This window comes from Cheilinus undulatus, linkage group 19 (assembly GCF_018320785.1).
Source record: "Cheilinus undulatus linkage group 19, ASM1832078v1, whole genome shotgun sequence".
Classification (NCBI taxonomy): domain Eukaryota; kingdom Metazoa; phylum Chordata; class Actinopteri; order Labriformes; family Labridae; genus Cheilinus; species Cheilinus undulatus.
Genome location: NC_054883.1, coordinates 28,301,007 through 28,318,361, shown reverse-complemented (window position 1 = coordinate 28,318,361; position 17,355 = coordinate 28,301,007). Strand labels below are relative to the sequence as shown.

The 17,355-nt window shown below is 39.2% G+C and overlaps 1 protein-coding gene across 1 annotated transcript in view; it reads right to left on the bottom strand.

The window, feature by feature from the left end:
* The window catches only part of col11a1a (collagen, type XI, alpha 1a), a 137,767-nt gene that overhangs the window by 95,385 nt on the left and 25,027 nt on the right, over positions 1-17,355 (bottom strand). Inside the window, exons 5-9 of the mRNA XM_041813670.1 lie at positions 12,801-12,929; positions 9,563-9,655; positions 6,093-6,191; positions 2,436-2,708; positions 1,225-1,281 (exon numbers count right to left, since the gene is read on the bottom strand). Of these exons, the coding sequence (XP_041669604.1) occupies positions 1,225-1,281; positions 2,436-2,708; positions 6,093-6,191; positions 9,563-9,655; positions 12,801-12,929 (651 nt within the window). The remainder of the gene's footprint in view (positions 1-1,224; positions 1,282-2,435; positions 2,709-6,092; positions 6,192-9,562; positions 9,656-12,800; positions 12,930-17,355) is intronic.

Below are 17,355 nucleotides of genomic sequence, written 5' to 3'. Positions count from 1 at the left end.
GTAATAAACAGGATTACACAAAAACTGCAGATCAGATTCTCTTGACAGTGAAAGAGTGGAGGAAGGGCCAAAGAAGAGCCCCTCACATTTTTGAGTTGACTATAACAACACCCGAGTTGTTACACCATTGTGTTAACAGCAGAGAATCTGACTCATCAGCAAGAAAGCGTGTCTACTCCATTAATATTAAAGCTTTTAAAACATCTGATTATGCTAAGATACTAAGATTGTGTCTTTCCAGTCCTAGCATTGGATATTTGTTTGTAGGCATGTTTCCAGTGAAACCAGCACTCAGTGGTTTACTGATGATGGTTTACTCCTTGTTTTCTTTACATCCACAATTATGACCTAACAAGGAAGAAAAGCGGTTAAAAAGTGGCACCAACCTTGCACTAATACACTTTTTTCTAGGTAGTCCACTTCATATACCTCTGTTTATATTTTATTGGTGCATTTATATTTTATTTGCACTACGGCTACTTTGTTTACTTTGTATTGGGACATTCACATTACACTGTTTATATTTTTATTTCCAGTTGAAATCTTTCTTTCTTTGCACTACTTCCAATCTTGGCTCTCAATTTTTTAAACTGTAATTGCACAGCTTGTTTCATATATTTAAATGCCATTACTGTCAATAAATGAGAACAATATATAAAGTCATCTGTTTATAGTGTTCTTTTTTGTATATAGATATTCATGTACAGTATATATTGCTCATAAAAGTCTAATAAAGTTTTTTTTTTTTTCTTTTTTTTTTTTTTTTAATTTGATGATCTGGCATGTGTTATGTGAATTTCCAGTTGAGTTCGGGCAGTGTGAAGAGGGGCAACAGAAGCATTTTGTCATAATGACGTAGCATGTCATAGCACTTTTTACTAGCATTTAAGTTGCCCAGGTATATATAGCCAACTTTTAAGATGGAAAAATAAGTATTAAAAGTGCAGCGTAGACCTAGGATTTTCTGTTAATTTTAATTTTTTTTAAGTTTTTCCTGCTAATAAAAAAAATGTAACTAATGTGAAATATTTCAGTTTAGAAGAACGTAATAAATACACACATTGAATGATGGATTTCTGGGGTGTATCCAGACATATTCAGGGCTTGCATATCTGAAATTCCTAAACTATTTTGCTTTGTTTGAGGCCTGCACTCTCTTGTTTGGAGTACATAAACACAACATGATCACTTTAATACATCAGCATTGACTCTTTGGGGTCTTACAGGCTCGATGACAGCTGGCTCGCCCTTCTCTCCCTTCTGTCCTCCAACACCAGCAACCTGCAGATCCAAGTAGAGCACACAGGTGACATTATTCACACAGTGGTACACACCAGGTGTGAATAATGAGAAAGGATGATTGTTGATATAAGTTGAACTCAGTTTGAACTACTGCAGCTACAAGAGGCAGAAATCAGGAGAGACACAAAGTGATTCCACAAAAAAACAGGCAAACATTAGTGGTAAGTGTAAAATATTACACCCAGGTTGTTGTCATGCAATCTTTACAAAACAACACATTAAAATCACATTCTTATGTAAAGAAAGACGGGAAATAAGTGATGAAAATAGGTGATGGATGTCTTCTTTTCTTATCTGTGTGCACCATTAAATAAAACATGTTGATTTCCTTTGAATGGATTGAATTAGACCACCTCTAATGTGTGATTATTTGTGTTTTGAGTTTTGTAGTTTATGTTTAAAGGGGTCTTAAAAAGGCTATAAAGTACTTGTCCATCATGTGAAAACAATAACCAAAGTCACACAAACATTAAACTGTGACTGAGGACTGTCTGGAAGATTATGCCTTGCAGTGCACAAGTTTCAGATGTCTAATAAATATGATAAATATTTATCCTAACAGGATAACAAACGCTGCTGATGAAAAAGACAGGGTTCAACAAGTTTAGACAGTACAAGCAATCCATTACATCCTGATTACAATGTGTTTCTGAGTGTGTTTTTGTGTATATTGTGTAGACAGCTGCCTGTGAGTTATGGGCTAATTGCTGTGCTAACAGGGAGGGATATATCACAGGCAGGATGCTTGTTAAAAAGGCAGAGGAGGCGTGGAAGGGATCAGATCAGACTACTGAAAGATGGGTGCAGGGTCATTTTTGGGATATGTGGGTGAGATGTAGGTTGGTCAGACATGCAATGATTGGTATGTCTGTGAGAAAGAGAGAGAAAAATAAAAGTCAAAAGACAAAACTGGCAGACTTAGACCCAAAAATTAAGAAGTAATCACCCCTGTGAAGAAAACACACATGCATTGTCCCTTTCATGATTAAATCCCCGTCATACATGACAAGACTCCAAACAGCACCTAAATGACACATTTCCAAGCATCAAACTACGAAGGCGTGCGCTGGAACACAGAGTGAGTCCGGTCATGCTCACACCCGTCAGTCACCTGGTCGAGGTGTGTTACTTACAGCGCTTTCAGACACGTCGGTTTCGGCTGCGACCCCAGGCCCCACCTCATCATCGAAGGCCTCCGCGACTTTGGACGGGTCCGTGCCATACTCATCATACGTCCCGTAATCATACAACCTGTTGTCCACCGCACCTAAGTCATACTCCTTCAGGTCATAATCCTTGAAGTCGTATGCCTCAGCACCAGTTTGCGGGTTGTCCACTGTTTCTGGGACAATGGTGGGCTCCGGAGCAACGGGAGGGGCATCGGTGACAAACACACCAACAACATCCTCCTCCACAGCCTTCCAGGTGTTACCAAAGCAACCAGGGAAATAAGGATGTTAGTGAAGCTATTAAATATAAACTCTACTTTAAGATGTTATGAAAGCAGAATGAAGCATAGTGTGCAGAAAACAAAGTTTGAATTAGCAAAGGTAACATATTATTAAAACCAGGTATTAAAAAATTTTCCTAAAAGAAAAATCCTGATATTTTGAAAACCTGGCTTCTTATTTCACGTTTGTGTCTAAACCACTACCCCTTTAAAATATATGTTTGGTTTAGTCCATATAGGCTGCACAGGCTACAATAGCTGCAACAAAATTATTTTAGGCACCTGAGCATGATAAGGTAATTCAAATATAAAAACGCTATTTCAACCAGAAAAGCCACATCAAACAGGCCCAACTGCTCACCTTCGAATCATCATTTATTCCACTGATTTATTTAAATATCAATCGATATTTTATTTTCAAATCGATCAATAAGAACAAAATAAACTCCCCGAAGTAGACAACAGTGGACCTGTGTTATGCAAGGTTAAATTTCTGCTCATGTCAATAAAGTCTGGTAGTTCTAAAGAGAGCAATGTAATGGAACAGTCTAGTTAAAAAAAGCATCTTTTTCTTTATGCAGATGTTTTCTGTAATTTTGTTTGGTATTTTGCATGGTATCATATCCTATGATGCAGAATTTAACAATCACTGTCCAGGTCCTCAATTTTTAACATTTAATTCTCTGCTGTGTGAATCTCAGTTTCTCTTTTTAATATGATATCTGGCACTCCTGTTCATTTTGAGGGAGGCTCCTTTCCCTAATGTCATTTTCCACTTTCCAATTTCTGACTTTATCTACTGACCTATTTGAATAAAAGGGGCTGACAAAAAAACCCCCAACTTTTCTGTTTTTTTTTTTACATTGCATCCATTACAGCCTGTTTCACAGCTGCAGGCAGAAGCCATTTATTGGAGCGTTCCCAAACAGAATTGTACAATTGCTTAGTAACACCCAAATATATGTAAAAAAACAAAGAGGCCAGGTTTATACACATTGCACATTTCTTAAACAGGTTTTCATTAACAAAAGCATTGCACGTATACAGAGTGCATCAAGACACAGTGTCAGAGAATACATTTATATTTTTGGTTAAAAAAAAAGAAAGCAGTTTTGCTGTGTTTTGGTGCACTCTGTATCTGGTTCAAGCTCGGCGATCACTTTGCAAACTGTGTCTCACTGTGGATTAAGATTTGGAAAGCTACAAAATGGATGCAATTACACAGTTATTACTGGCAGCGATCCATCTTGCCAAATTATTTATCCAGAACTGCCTGTAGAATCACATCCACTTTGTTAAACACTGCAGGAACAATGCACATTCAGAAAAGGCAGATTAAGCCTTGTTTGTCATAGTTCTTTAGGAATTAGCAGAGCTAGTGATCAAACAGGGCTTATTGTGATGGACAGGGCACATTGTTAAACAGATAATCTCCAGTATAATGAACCATGAGTGGCTGAGAGAGGCTCTGTCATCATCAACTCTTTTAATTCCAGTTAAGGCTGCAGGTCTTTTACCTCTAGGTAATGGATTTCTGGCTTTTTGTAAAGATACAGATGATTCTTTGAAAAACATTTGTTTTCTATTTGAAGAAAGGGCACATCTTTTTACAAGTATTCTGCCTCAATGTAATATTTACATATAGTACAATATGCTCATTTCTATCATCCAGACAGCCAACTATGTACCCCATGTTGTGCAACGTATTGGCCTTGCTGTGTGGGCACTTTTCCTGTGTGTCTTTTATCAGTGTTATGTGGGACCTGGTCAAACCATTTTTTCATTTCCTATGTATGAAACATCAATGGCTTTACACACTGTCCCTTGATAAAAAAAAAAAAAATGTAAAAAAAATAAAAATACAAAAAACAAAAAAAACTTAGAATTTACAATTACTTACTAGATGACATATTTCCAGCTGACCTTTTTGGGTTATATCTTACTTTATCGAGCAGGTTTTACATGATGATGGTCTGATATGTGCTGAGACTCTGTGTGCAGAGAGCCACAACGGCTGCCATTAATCATTACATCATTAACAATGTAGTCTGAATGCTATTATGCACTGCTGCGGTGTTTCTCAAACAATGTGGCCAGGCACACTGGTGTGCCTTCGGGCAGTCTTGGTGTGCCATGGGACTTTGCACAACCCCACATTTTTACTACACTTCAGTTACCATAAAGTGATTTTAAGAGGCTGTTTTATATGGGTATGAACATGGTGTGCTTCAAGATTTGGGCTTGATCTCACATGTGCCTTCTGCAAAAAAACAAAAGAGAAAAAAAAAGGTTGAAAACCTTTGCACTAGTGTTTCAGTGGGTTTTGGCTGTCTACAGAGAAACAGCCCAAATGAAGATTAACAATTCAACTCCAGAGCCCACAAGCTTTCCTACATAACTACAAAATATCTGCAGTGGAGTGGGACTAAGAGTGGGCCTTGAGCCTTATCTCTTAAATCCTAATAAGGTTACCTAGACACCAGAATTTTTAACCTTGATACAAATCTAGGAAAAGATTTAATAATTCTAATACCTGTTTCATTGGTATGGAAGCTAAGATAGAATTTCTATGGGGTAATTTCTTGTTTTCATTCAACAAAGAATGCAAGGAAACTCCTGCATGTCTCTAAAAACTGGCAATGCATGTAAGCATTGTTCTCTCTTTGCCAACTGCAGCATTGGTTAAAAATATGACTTGAGTTTTTTTAACCTTCAGTACCTTTCAGTACCATCGACTATTAAAACAACCGATTGAATTGTTTTAAAATATATATATAATATGGAAAGTTTTTGAAAGGTTTTGACAACATTAACCACAATTCTAGTATTACTTTTCAAGTTGTAAAAAGGCAATGTAAAGAGAGGAAAGCCTTGGCCCCATGTTCATTTAAGCTGACTGCTTCTACACTAGGAACTGAGAAAAATGTTATTTTTGAAAGTGGTTTTCTCACATATCAAATACACGTTGTTAAAGACTAAAATGTATTCAAAAATCCTGATCCAATGATGTCCGTACAAACAAAACCTGCAGCCTTTGCCAGAAATGTACAATATGACAGACAGCATCAAATAAGCTTGGCAATTGCCACTGTAGAAGCAAGAAATGCACACTTCTACATTAGAAAAGTTGGTTATTACTTATTCAGGCCAAAGAATTCATCCTGTCCATCATTTCTGCCACACACACCAAAAAACTTTGAAGACACATCCATTCATTTGAATGGATGTGTCTTTGTTATTTCATACCCGTTAACTCCTCTGGTAAAATCTTCCTGGCTCACATTTCCCAAAACACCAAACACACATTTCAAAAGTGGAAGGGAACGTGGATAAAAATTACCTCATCTGGTCCGTGCGAGCCAAAGGGGGACTGAGTCTGAGTATCATCTACAGTTCCGTAGTCAAAGCCTGTATTGTAATCTCCTTCTACAATGTTTGGCTGAGTCATGTTGAAAAAAGGAAAGAAATATAAAGCGAAGGGTTAACACAAAGGCTCAGACCAGAGGTTATTAACTAGTGCTCCTCTAAGCTGGCTACGGACTCTGCTACATCTACACAGGAGAGGTTAGGACACTCTATGTCTGCCATCACAGATTTTCCTCTCTGGGGCAGAAGAAGATCTGGATGGATTCGGTCTTTTCTTTAGTTTACCCTAAAATTGCCTCTGGGTCGTGCTGGCGCTGTGGCCTGGTAGCCAGGCATCTGTCGCTTCTTCTTAACGGCAAACTTTTTAGCTGGTGATTTTTTGGCAGCCAAGAAGCTTAAGGGCTTGGCCTTAGTTTTACTGAGGGACTTTGTGGTCCTCTTCTTTTTCACGGAGACACTACGTTTCTTTCTCTGGAAGAGGGGGCGGCGACAAAGAACACCAACACAAACATGGAACATTCAAAAGTGGAAATGATCTGAAGGCGCAGTGCACAACTGTTGTACAGAGACTTTTTCACACAATGTAAGCAGCAGCCCAGGTTCAGTAGTTGCTCTGCATGATGCTTTTTAAAACACTAAACATACAAAACAACTACAAGGGCTGGAATCTTAATGTTTGGCCATGTCATTTCTGTCATTAATTATAAGGACAGTTGTCAAAAAGCTGCTGTACAACAGTCATGAACTGAACCTTTCACACAGGAGAATCTGGGCCATATAAGTATCTTTCTGGGATAGGTGCAAAAACAAAAACTCAAAAAGATTTGATTTTCAGCAGCTCTTTAAAACTACTGCAGTAAAAAAAATGCACACTGAGATTTTGAAAGTTTTGCTGCAGTTCCCAAACTGAAAAAAATCTGGATATCTCATTGTGTGTACAAAAGCTTTAAAGACATGCTGAAATTCAAAACAACACTTAAAGCAGATTGCATTTTCATGGTCAGAGAAGGCAGCAGCCTCATAAATTAGACACAAGGAGCACTGACATTAATAGTATGTTTACCTGCACACTCAACTTCTACCTGTACTGTGGAGTCAGAGGAAGAACCAGGTCATGACTAAGGCTGGGTGTAGTTTAAATATGAAAATATTGCTACCCTCAAGATGAAATAATGTGTGCTATATTTATTAGAGGTGGTTAATAAAGGTCTGATGGTCTGTGTGAGAAAAGCACCGGGAATGCCACAGGTCATAGGATTACTGCGGGATTCCTGAGTCATTCAACTATTCAATCACGTGATTGGGATGGGACAGGTAAAGAAAGCAAGCACCAGAACAATAGACCAATTCCCTATATAAATATGCACATGTAGTTTTTATGTTCATTTGCTTAGTTTTTTTTTAGCAGAAAATGTACAGAAGCATCGCGTACTGACCACACTTGGCAGCAATTTTGCCTGTAGTTTTCTTTCAGTGAGTCAAACAAACTACACTTCCCACACTGGAAACAGCACAGCCACAGCCGACACTTCCTCCAACAATGCAAGCCATGAATGTTGTCTAAAGGAAAAAATGTCTTAAATGCATTAGATGACATGTTTGGTTATATATTCAACTGTTTAAATGAGCAGGACAGGATGGGAATTATTCTGCTGGGAGTGGGACAGGACGTTTTGTTTTTTGTTTTGTTTTGTTTTTGTTTTTGTTTTGTTTTTTTACGGTTTGGGATTGGGGCGGGATTATTTCTGTGGAAGTGGTATGAGATGGGAATGAAAATCCTCTCCCATGTCACCCTCTAGGTGAGAACTGATCAACATTCAGGTAAATTTAGCTGTGAAAATCTTCAGGAAGTTCAGTGTTTGGTTGCAGCGGTGCACACAGTACGGTTACACAGATAAAAAAAAATCTAAGGATATCCACATAAATGGATGATCCCAAACAAACACAATATCATCTCTATGTTAATTTACAGTCAGGCTGAGTTTGTCACGAGAATTGATCTACATACAAACCAAATGTGGGCTATGTCCCCAAGAGAAATACAGTGAATTTTAGCTCCAAAAGCTGCTCATTATCTGCTCTCTCAATCTGCTCCCTCTTAAGGTCTAATTCACAAAATATGTAGTTTGAATGATATTATAACATTCCAGATACAAACACACACAAAATTCACTGCTCTCTGTGCAGTTCGCTCTTTTTTTGTGTCTGAATGTGGTGAGAAGCTGTCTAGAGCCTTTACTCTGCAAGGGGCTGACCTCTCACGCTGACGTTGCTCAGGTCTGTAAAGATGATGCAATAGGAGAGGAAACTATTTACACTTAAGTGCGAGGAAAAACTCTAAAAGTGTGCTAGTAGTTTCACTGTTGTACTTCTTGGATAGACCAAGAAATACCAACTCAAATAAAACATCACTTACATCCTCATCATGGTAATCAGACCGTCTCAATACATGATGATGGAGTGTGGAGACACTGACAGTTCTGGACTTATTTAACCTTTCATTTTAAGATGATATTTTCTTGATTTCAGGAGGGGATATTATACATCAAAAATAGTTAAGCAAAAGTCATATTTACAGGTTTAAATTACCTTTAACTTTACTTTAAAATCATGTAGAAGTAGAAATGTTTTTCTGATCACTTGAGAGATAGGGTGGACATTTCTTAACAATACCTCAGCAAACTCTTAACAGTCCTTTTTCTCTCAAACTGTGCATGGCTGATAGCACCAGTGTTTTTATATTAGACACTTATTTTATACTGAAGCTGGTTTTCATAAAAGAGGTCATTTTTTTCCAAATGACCTCACAATGGCTCATTGTCATATGCACATACAGCACCAGAGCACAGAGGTGCTGTTTGCTCTGCAGCACAATAAGATGTGCACACACTCTTTGAGTGTAATTTGTGACTTAGTGTCTTTCTGACGCATTTGCACAGATTTAGCAGGCTCAATAGCTGTGCAGCCCTTTTGAACATCAGGCCTGCAGAAGAGAGCCTTCTGGGAGTCCTGTACAGATTAGAGATGCTCCAGTAGTGGGTCAAGCACAAGCTGATTCTAACAGAGGAGCCCCTGCATGTTTAACAAACAAATGTTAAAGAGAATTTTATTTCTAGGATCTGAGTTAAATAAATGAATAAATAAATATGCATTTATCCTTTTGTTAGAACAGTTTTCATACTGCTTGTTTCAGAATTGTTTTGGTAATTTCCATTTATGTGTGGCTTATTAAAACCTAGTCCTTGTCATGACATCTGGATTATTTCTTAATCTTTAAGCATAGTGGAACAATTCAACTGTTTCTGGGAGTTTTGGGTGTGCATGTAAACATAACAATGAGACACAAAGACAGAACACAAGACAAACAGACAGACTGATGGCTGATTGACAAAAGAGGCATAACAGCAAATACATCTTTTACTTTCTTTTCCTTTTTTCATTTACCTGTGGCTCAGAATACTCATCGGTGGGAATGATGTCAGTGGCTCCTTCAGAGTAATCATAGAACTGAGAGTAATCTAAATCATCAGTAGTGTACTAAAGAGGGAAAGAGGGAGAGAGGGGGGTGAAGAGAAGGTGTGAGTATTAGCATTAACACCAAGGATGCAGCATAAAGATGATGCATGGAATTCATATCATCATGAGCATCCTGTAAGTTCAAACAGTTAATAATTTTATCAAACTATTGCAATGGTTAGAGGCTGGAGTAAATAGTTACTTTAGCGCATAAAGCATTGTCTGAAATGCTGATAGACACATGATGTACTGCTTTTTCATTTACAGTCTTTTATAACAGAGTCACATATTCAGAACCAGGCCTAGGAATTATGAAAGTAATCATTGCTATTAAATAATCTAAACCTAGTGTTACTAGACTTGGGATAATGGTCTAAATATGGTGAACAAATGAGTAAAAACATGCTGAGAAAAGCAGTATGGGTCTACATATGGGATGTTTAAAAGCTCATAAAACAAAGCAAACAACAGGGAGAGCTCAAAGACTAAAACACCAGCTGCATTTCAGGGATATCGTAATGGAACTTTTCCTCACGGCAGGCATGTAAATTACACGCTTCAGGCCTAAAGCCAGATTAAAGGGGTCTGATTTAAAGAAAGTGCAACCTTGTTTAGTTTTCTGGTGGTTTCTTATCAAGGAGGTAAAAATAAAAATATATGAGAGGAAGTGCAGGGAATATCCTGACTGGTAGTTATAAAAGTTTATCACCTCATACTGCAGCTTGGGACTGAAGCCTGAACATGATATCATGTGTACCTGATTAAAAAGAAAAATGTTTGGCAGCATGTGTTTCCAAATATCACATTAATCAAACATGGCTGAATCTCTGTGATTCACCTGGCGCTGACAATATAACTTATCTGTCAGTGTCTACGATCGGTGCACCGTGTCACTCATAATCATTCTAATGATTAATAGACGAACACAGATGACGTGATCACCTGTTGCGCTTCAGTCATGCAGATTTAATAGTACAAATCGATTACATAATCCGCAGCGTCCTCTACTGCTGCCTGGTCATGTTTTCAACTCTTACTCACAAGAATGAGAACCTGAAGTGAACAGGCGGGGTTAATGGGCTTTTATTTATTGCTTTCTTAAAGGGTAATTCTGATTTTAAATCCAGGCACTATTTCTGACATAAACATAAAAGAAAGTTCTTTTATTGCTCCAATATACTTGTTAAGACTGCAGCAGTAAAGCAAGCTGTAATGGCAGCAATATCACCTTTTGGGGAAATGGTGTCAGATCAAAGACATCCATCAAAAGTTGTTTGTGTCACTGGCGGGCTCTGATTGTTATTCAGAGAGTCTGACAACATTTCAGAAAGGCTCCATACACAAATAAAAGCGTTTTGAGATTAAGTTAATTTTTAAAACAAATAAGCCAGTTGTATCAGTCTGTAAAAAGCCACCAGAACAGATTAAATCAACGTGTTTTCCCCTCTGAGAAGGGGAGTTGTATTTCTACTGCTGTCTCAATCTGTGCGCTAGTTTGAGCCTCATTTTTTAACTTTTATATTTAACAGTCTTTTCTTTAGAATACATAAAAGCAAAAACAAACAATCAGTTAAGGTAAAAATCTTTTCTTCTGCATTAAAATGACAGTTTTTGTTGATGGAGTCAAATGACATTGAAAAAAGTGATGTATGTGGTAAAAAAAATCATTCCTCTTTCAGGAAAATGGTCCATCTCTGCAGAGATCTTTTCTGTACTGTTGTCAGACACTAACAGAAGATGGCATTGTAGCCATTACACTCTGATTCTGACACCGAGCTCATGCCTAAAGCCTGGTATACCCTGTGCAATTTTGGGCTGGCCCAGACAAAAGATGACCAATTGTGGTGATATCTTTGGCTCTAAAAATGTGGTCCTAAGTCGCACTGTGAGACAGATGACAGACGGCTGTTGTCATGATCTTATGAGCAAAGACAGCCTGGGATAAAATTCTGACAGTGTCAGCAATTTAGAATGACCATCTCACAATTTAACTGCTGCTACAACCTATGTCGACTAGCCAACCAATAGCAATGCAGCAAGAGCTGACATAATGATAAACACGACACTGGAACTGATGAATGCTAGAGTTAGCATTAGAACGGCGAGAAGATGGATGACGTGCACACTGGTGACGTTTATTTCTTGCATATCAGCAAATGCCATAGCCTGCAGTTCAGCTGCGTTTGTGGGAGTAGTCATCATACAGTCTAAACACATCAAACTTGATATTGTCTGAGATCCATGTCGCACAGGGTAGGATGCCATAAACTTAAAATTTGACCATAAATTTGAATAAACTTTCTTAAAAGTTGAAGTCATTTGGAGACAGATACATTTACTGTTTGTAAAATCAGGACCAGGGTTTAAAAATCTTAGAATTACCCTTTAAGACTTAAAAATATTTTAGGGATAGAAAAGAAGGTCAGAGAGATAATTAAAACCCTAATCTGTTGCTTCCATTGTTATCTCAAAATTAAAAGAACTCCTGAATTTGAACTACATGTCCATTCAAAATGTCACAGCTGCACTGGTTAGCATGGGTTAGGATGAAAGTCCAACCACACCTCCCATCAAAGACACAGCAGCAGGTATTTAACCTCTGACAGCTGATGGAAAACACCTGCTATGACATCACTAATGGGGGTGTGGCCTCCATGCATTTCAACTACTGATCTAAGACATTCTCTTAAGGACACACCATAATGATGCAATGCAAAATATGCCTTTCAAACTGTAAAACTAAAAGTAGAATACTGTGATTTAAGCAGCTCACTTCTCAAACAGGTTCTTGGTTAAGTTAACTGTAACAATTCTATGTCATATACATCTAAAGGGTGCATATCAAGATTAGAAACCTTGAAAGAAACTTGTTTAGCAAGTGTTTTACCAGTGTTACCCTGCACTTGTAAAAATACAATAGCTATATATCATTTAATTGGAATTAATTAAAACACAACTGTCTTTTAAAAACAGAAAACAAGATAACTAAGGCTGCAATGGTGACCCCATATAGGGACTCAAATTTATCATCACCGTGATTTCTTAGATTTTGAAAGTACTCTATGGGTCATAGGTATGAGAAAGAAGCCTGAAAAGGTTAAAGTGAAGGTCATCAACACATCGTCAACCATTCCTTCCTTTCCCCCACTCTCACTGGATGTCTGACCTCAAGTTCCTCCGGCTCCTGGGCCTGCAGGGACTCCCCGTGGGGGGTGTCACAGTCTGGGCTGTAGTGTTCACAGTAGTCGAACGCTGCTTTGGGATCAGCCACAATCATAAGCTGCTGGATGTCGCCCTGCAGGAGACAGAAAAAGAAGCTGGAATCAAATCTAGGACAAAAGTCGACCTTGTTTTTTTTTAAAATTTTTTTATGACTGTTAAACATATGATGTTTTCATTAGAAAGCATTGTTTATAAAGGTGGATTAAATCTGAATTCAAGCAAAAGACAAGTCGAGGCTGCACAAGGAAGAAGCTCATGTCTCATCTTGCTCTCTCGCACTCACACTGGATCAGAAGGCATACATGTAAATCTCAAACAGCAGATGTGAACTCATACACTTGTAGAGTCTGGCAGAGTAACCCAATCCTGTCCTGTGTGATTAAACAGCTTGACACACACCCCACAGAGTCCACATACACATCCAGGGCACAGGGAGGTTCAGACAATGGGGAAATTATAACTATCAGCTCCAGGTTTATCACAGGAAATCAAATAAACATGTATCATCAAGACACAGCTGGCAGGAGCATGTGATCTGCAGAGAAACACTTTGTTCTCAGTTTTTACAGCAAAACAGAAAGAGAACATAGTGCTTAAGACTGCAGCTAACAGACAAAAATTGTGCTCTAAAACAAGCGCATAAATAACAACCCAGTCATCAAATACTGATATTTTGTCACAGCCCACTCTTTGACATCACAAGGCACCTTTCAATGTTTTGTAGATACATCTGAGTCTAGTTTAGGGTACCATTTGACATCCACTTCAAGGTAATCCAGTACATGTTTGTACTTTTTTCATAGTTTATATTACTTTAAAGGACTCAAGGACTATCTTCCTGGTCCGTTTGAAGGTACCTTCTTGGTGTGGTTTTTAAGAGACGCTAACAATAATTCATTTTCTTTCGACAAAGTCATACAATGACAAATCAAACATGACTGAACGCTCTTATTTTGAGGACTTGAGACTCACAAGATCCTGTGGTCTGCTGTTGGGCTATTGCAAAAAAGAAAAGAAAAAATATAAAGGGCGCTTGAATGTTGCCTTTGAGAAATTTCCCACATATTGGTCAAGAACAGACAATACTGAATGGCTGTCTGAAACCACTAAAATAGCCCACAGGAAAAGAGAACAACCATAAAACTCTGGTTTATGAAGGTGATTCAAACCACAATATTCACTCTCTGGTTGAGAAGTGACACTGCTCCAGCTCTGTCTTGCCTTGTTATCAGTCCCTAAGCCAAAGCACACAGCTCACTGCGAACACATTGTGGCATCTGGAGTTTCTTTGGAGTCTGTAATTGCCTGAATACAGCTCCTGGAGGCTGCTTTTTAAGCCTTTATACACATTGCAGAGACAGAAAGGGGGTTCTTGGGAGTTGGATGATGAGGCATGTCTTTAGTTAGGATGTTTGGCAGCAGAGCATACGGAGGAGCCTGAGCCTAGAGGTAAAATTCAGCGGAGAGTTTACGTTGAAAAACAGGATAGACGATTGGCAGTGAAACACAGGAGAAATGAAGCAGGCTGCAACTTGTCAGGAGAATGTGTATGTGTGCCTGTGTGAGAGAGAGTGTGTGTATCCTCTCTGTGTTAAAACCAAATCTATGGATCTGTAACATGTACCTCAGTGTAAACATCCATGTGCTAAGACTTGTCCCCTGAGAAAACAAGCAGCTCCTTGAAACTTTCTCCATGTAACCATCCATCAACATCACGTTGTACAGTTTTAGTTTGACAGTCAGAGATTCCTTGCTGCCAGAGTTTGGGACTGGGGGGGTTACCTGATTTTTCTCTCACTGCCCGAGAGCCTCAAAGACTGCTACGACGCCAGTGTAAAGACGTTATTTTCATCCATCCATCCATTTTCTATACCGCTTATCCCGTTTGGGGTTGTGGGGGGGCTGGAGCCTATCCCAGCTGTGATTGGGCGAGAGGTGGGGTACATCCTGGACTGGTCGCCAGTCAATCGCAGGGTTGACATATAGAGACAGACAACCAGGCAAGCTCACATTCACACCTACAGCCAATTTTAGAGTCACCAATTAACCTAAATTGGAAGCCGGAGTACCTGGAGAGAACCCACGCATGCATAGGGGAGAACATGCAAACTCTGCACAGAAAGGCCCTGATCGGGAAGCGAACCAGGGACCTTCTTACTGTGAGGCAACAGTGCTAACTGCTGTGTCGCTGTGCAGCCCCCTGTTATTTTCACAGTAATTAAAAAACAAGCAGCTAATAACATTCAAAAAAGTTTAGATATCTTTGTTAATCGCACTATTCCTCAGTCGGTAAATGATGCCAATGTTAAAGCAGGAAGACAGTTTCATTTCTGTTCATCCTTTCATTCATTAGTAATCATTCATCCATGTGTCTCCCTTTTCCCGCTCCATTTCCTGCTCTGGTAATCAGCTGGTATGGGCGTCTACTCACTTAAGCTCTGAGCCAACCCCTTTCAGTCACAACCTCTCTCAGTCTAATCATGCTGCAGCTGACATATTTTAAAATCTGTTCACTCTCCTCCGCAGTGAGTTGTTTCAGTGCGACTGCTCTGCTGCGACCCTCCTCCACCCCAGCCACCTCCATTACATCTCACTGCTGTCAAGGTTCAGCTCCTTTATGCCATCTTGCATCCCTTTATTGCCACCTCCAAGCCATCTCATATATGGCTGGGTCAAGCTCAGCCATGCATCCTGCATCACATCCTGCATTGCTATTTCCAAGTCATCTCATCAGTGTGTGGATCAATTTGGTCCAGAAGTCTCCTCCTCATCTCATCCTGCTCATTTCATCACAACCACCAATGTCTAGACTCCAGGGGGTAATGTTATGCTGCTGTCTGCCTCACTACCCCTTCAAGTTCATGAAGACATCCTGATGGAGTCTATCCACCAGACATTTAACAATTTAAAACATTTCAAAACATGAAAAATAAATAATTTTTTAACTCCTAATAAGTCTCTCCTGACTGAAAAGTACCTTGACTTGAAATGCCCCCTCCCAACTGAAGATTACGTGCATCCACACCACATATTTGTGCATATGTCATTATCATTTAAAGAGCCAAGGCACAAACACCAGAACATACCAAAAAAACATCAAAGAAGGCTTGGGGTAGCAATAAAACACATATAAAACAGGGAAATCCATCTCATTAAAAGGAAGGATTCTAATTTAAAGTGGATGAAAAACAATAAATAGCCCAACTCTATGAGTTTTTCCTCATAGAAGTGCAAAAAAGAACAGGGATTAGCCCTGAATTTATGCAAAAACATTCCTTGTGAACTTCGAAATAAGAGAAATCTTAGGTGAGAAACACTCATCAGCGTGTGGTAAATATGAAGCCGCAGCCAACAACTGTTTAGCCTCATTTAGCATAAAAAACAATAACCTAGGCAGTAGCAGCCTGGCCCTTTGCATGGTTGCCAAAATCCTCACACCTGTATCTGAAAAGCTCCCTTACTAACATGCCATATCATGCTACAGTATTAGATTACAATCAAATACTACATGTGTTTTAACCCTTTTATTAACAGCTCGCCATATGTTGCATGTAATTCCATTAAAAAAGACATTTAAGGCTGTAAAATCCAGGCAACATATGATAGGAGATATCGTATCACTGAGCTTCTGAATGTTTACTACACTGATGATGAAGAGACAGAATTGCAAAGCAAGCATGTGGCAGCAGTAAAACTAAGTGCCAAGTCTTAAAAAGTCTCAGTCGTGTGTTTGTGTATGTGTGAATGCTGGACAGAGAAAGAGAGATCAAGCCTCGCCCTGAGTCAAGCTGACATGTATTACCTTATGTGTCACCCTAAGACCAACAGTGAATGCTTGAACCCTGCCTAGAGTCAGCTCTAATTAGTCCATGTCTGAGAGCCACCCAGCTGCATACAAATAGGCCACGGTGTTTCAAACAGAGCAGCACAACACTGTTTACTGTTACATGATGAACGATTTTGATGATAAATGCGTACAGAAACTAGACAAAACTGTCACATAAATCCTCAAAATAAATAAAAAACCATCCTAACGGTAGCAATAGCACTCCAATGGACAAGTTTCTTTCCTTTAAGTGCACTAATTTGACTGTTGAACACTAATGAACATTGCAGTTGAGTCACCAACTAAATAAGAGTCAAGACCGGTGAGACAGATGAAGGGGACACCAGGCAGACTCCAGACACAGACAGGCAGGGATTTAGAGCAGGCAGCTGGGACGGTAAAAGATGTTTTGTGCGCGGTAACACCTGGGGAGAGTTATGCCGAGTCTCAGGGCCTGTCTTCCATTGTGCACTGCTGAGATAAAAGCCCCTGGCAACTTGGAGCAAAGCCAGAGCTGCAAAATATGCCCCTCCTGGTTACAACAGAGTGGAGTACAGCACAGAAACAGACCTGTGAGACTGTGCATTCATGACGTGGTGTCAAAGGGGCAACAAAAAAAAGAGAGAGGCCGAGAGCGGGGTCAAGATCAACAGCTGAGATCTTTCCTCTATAC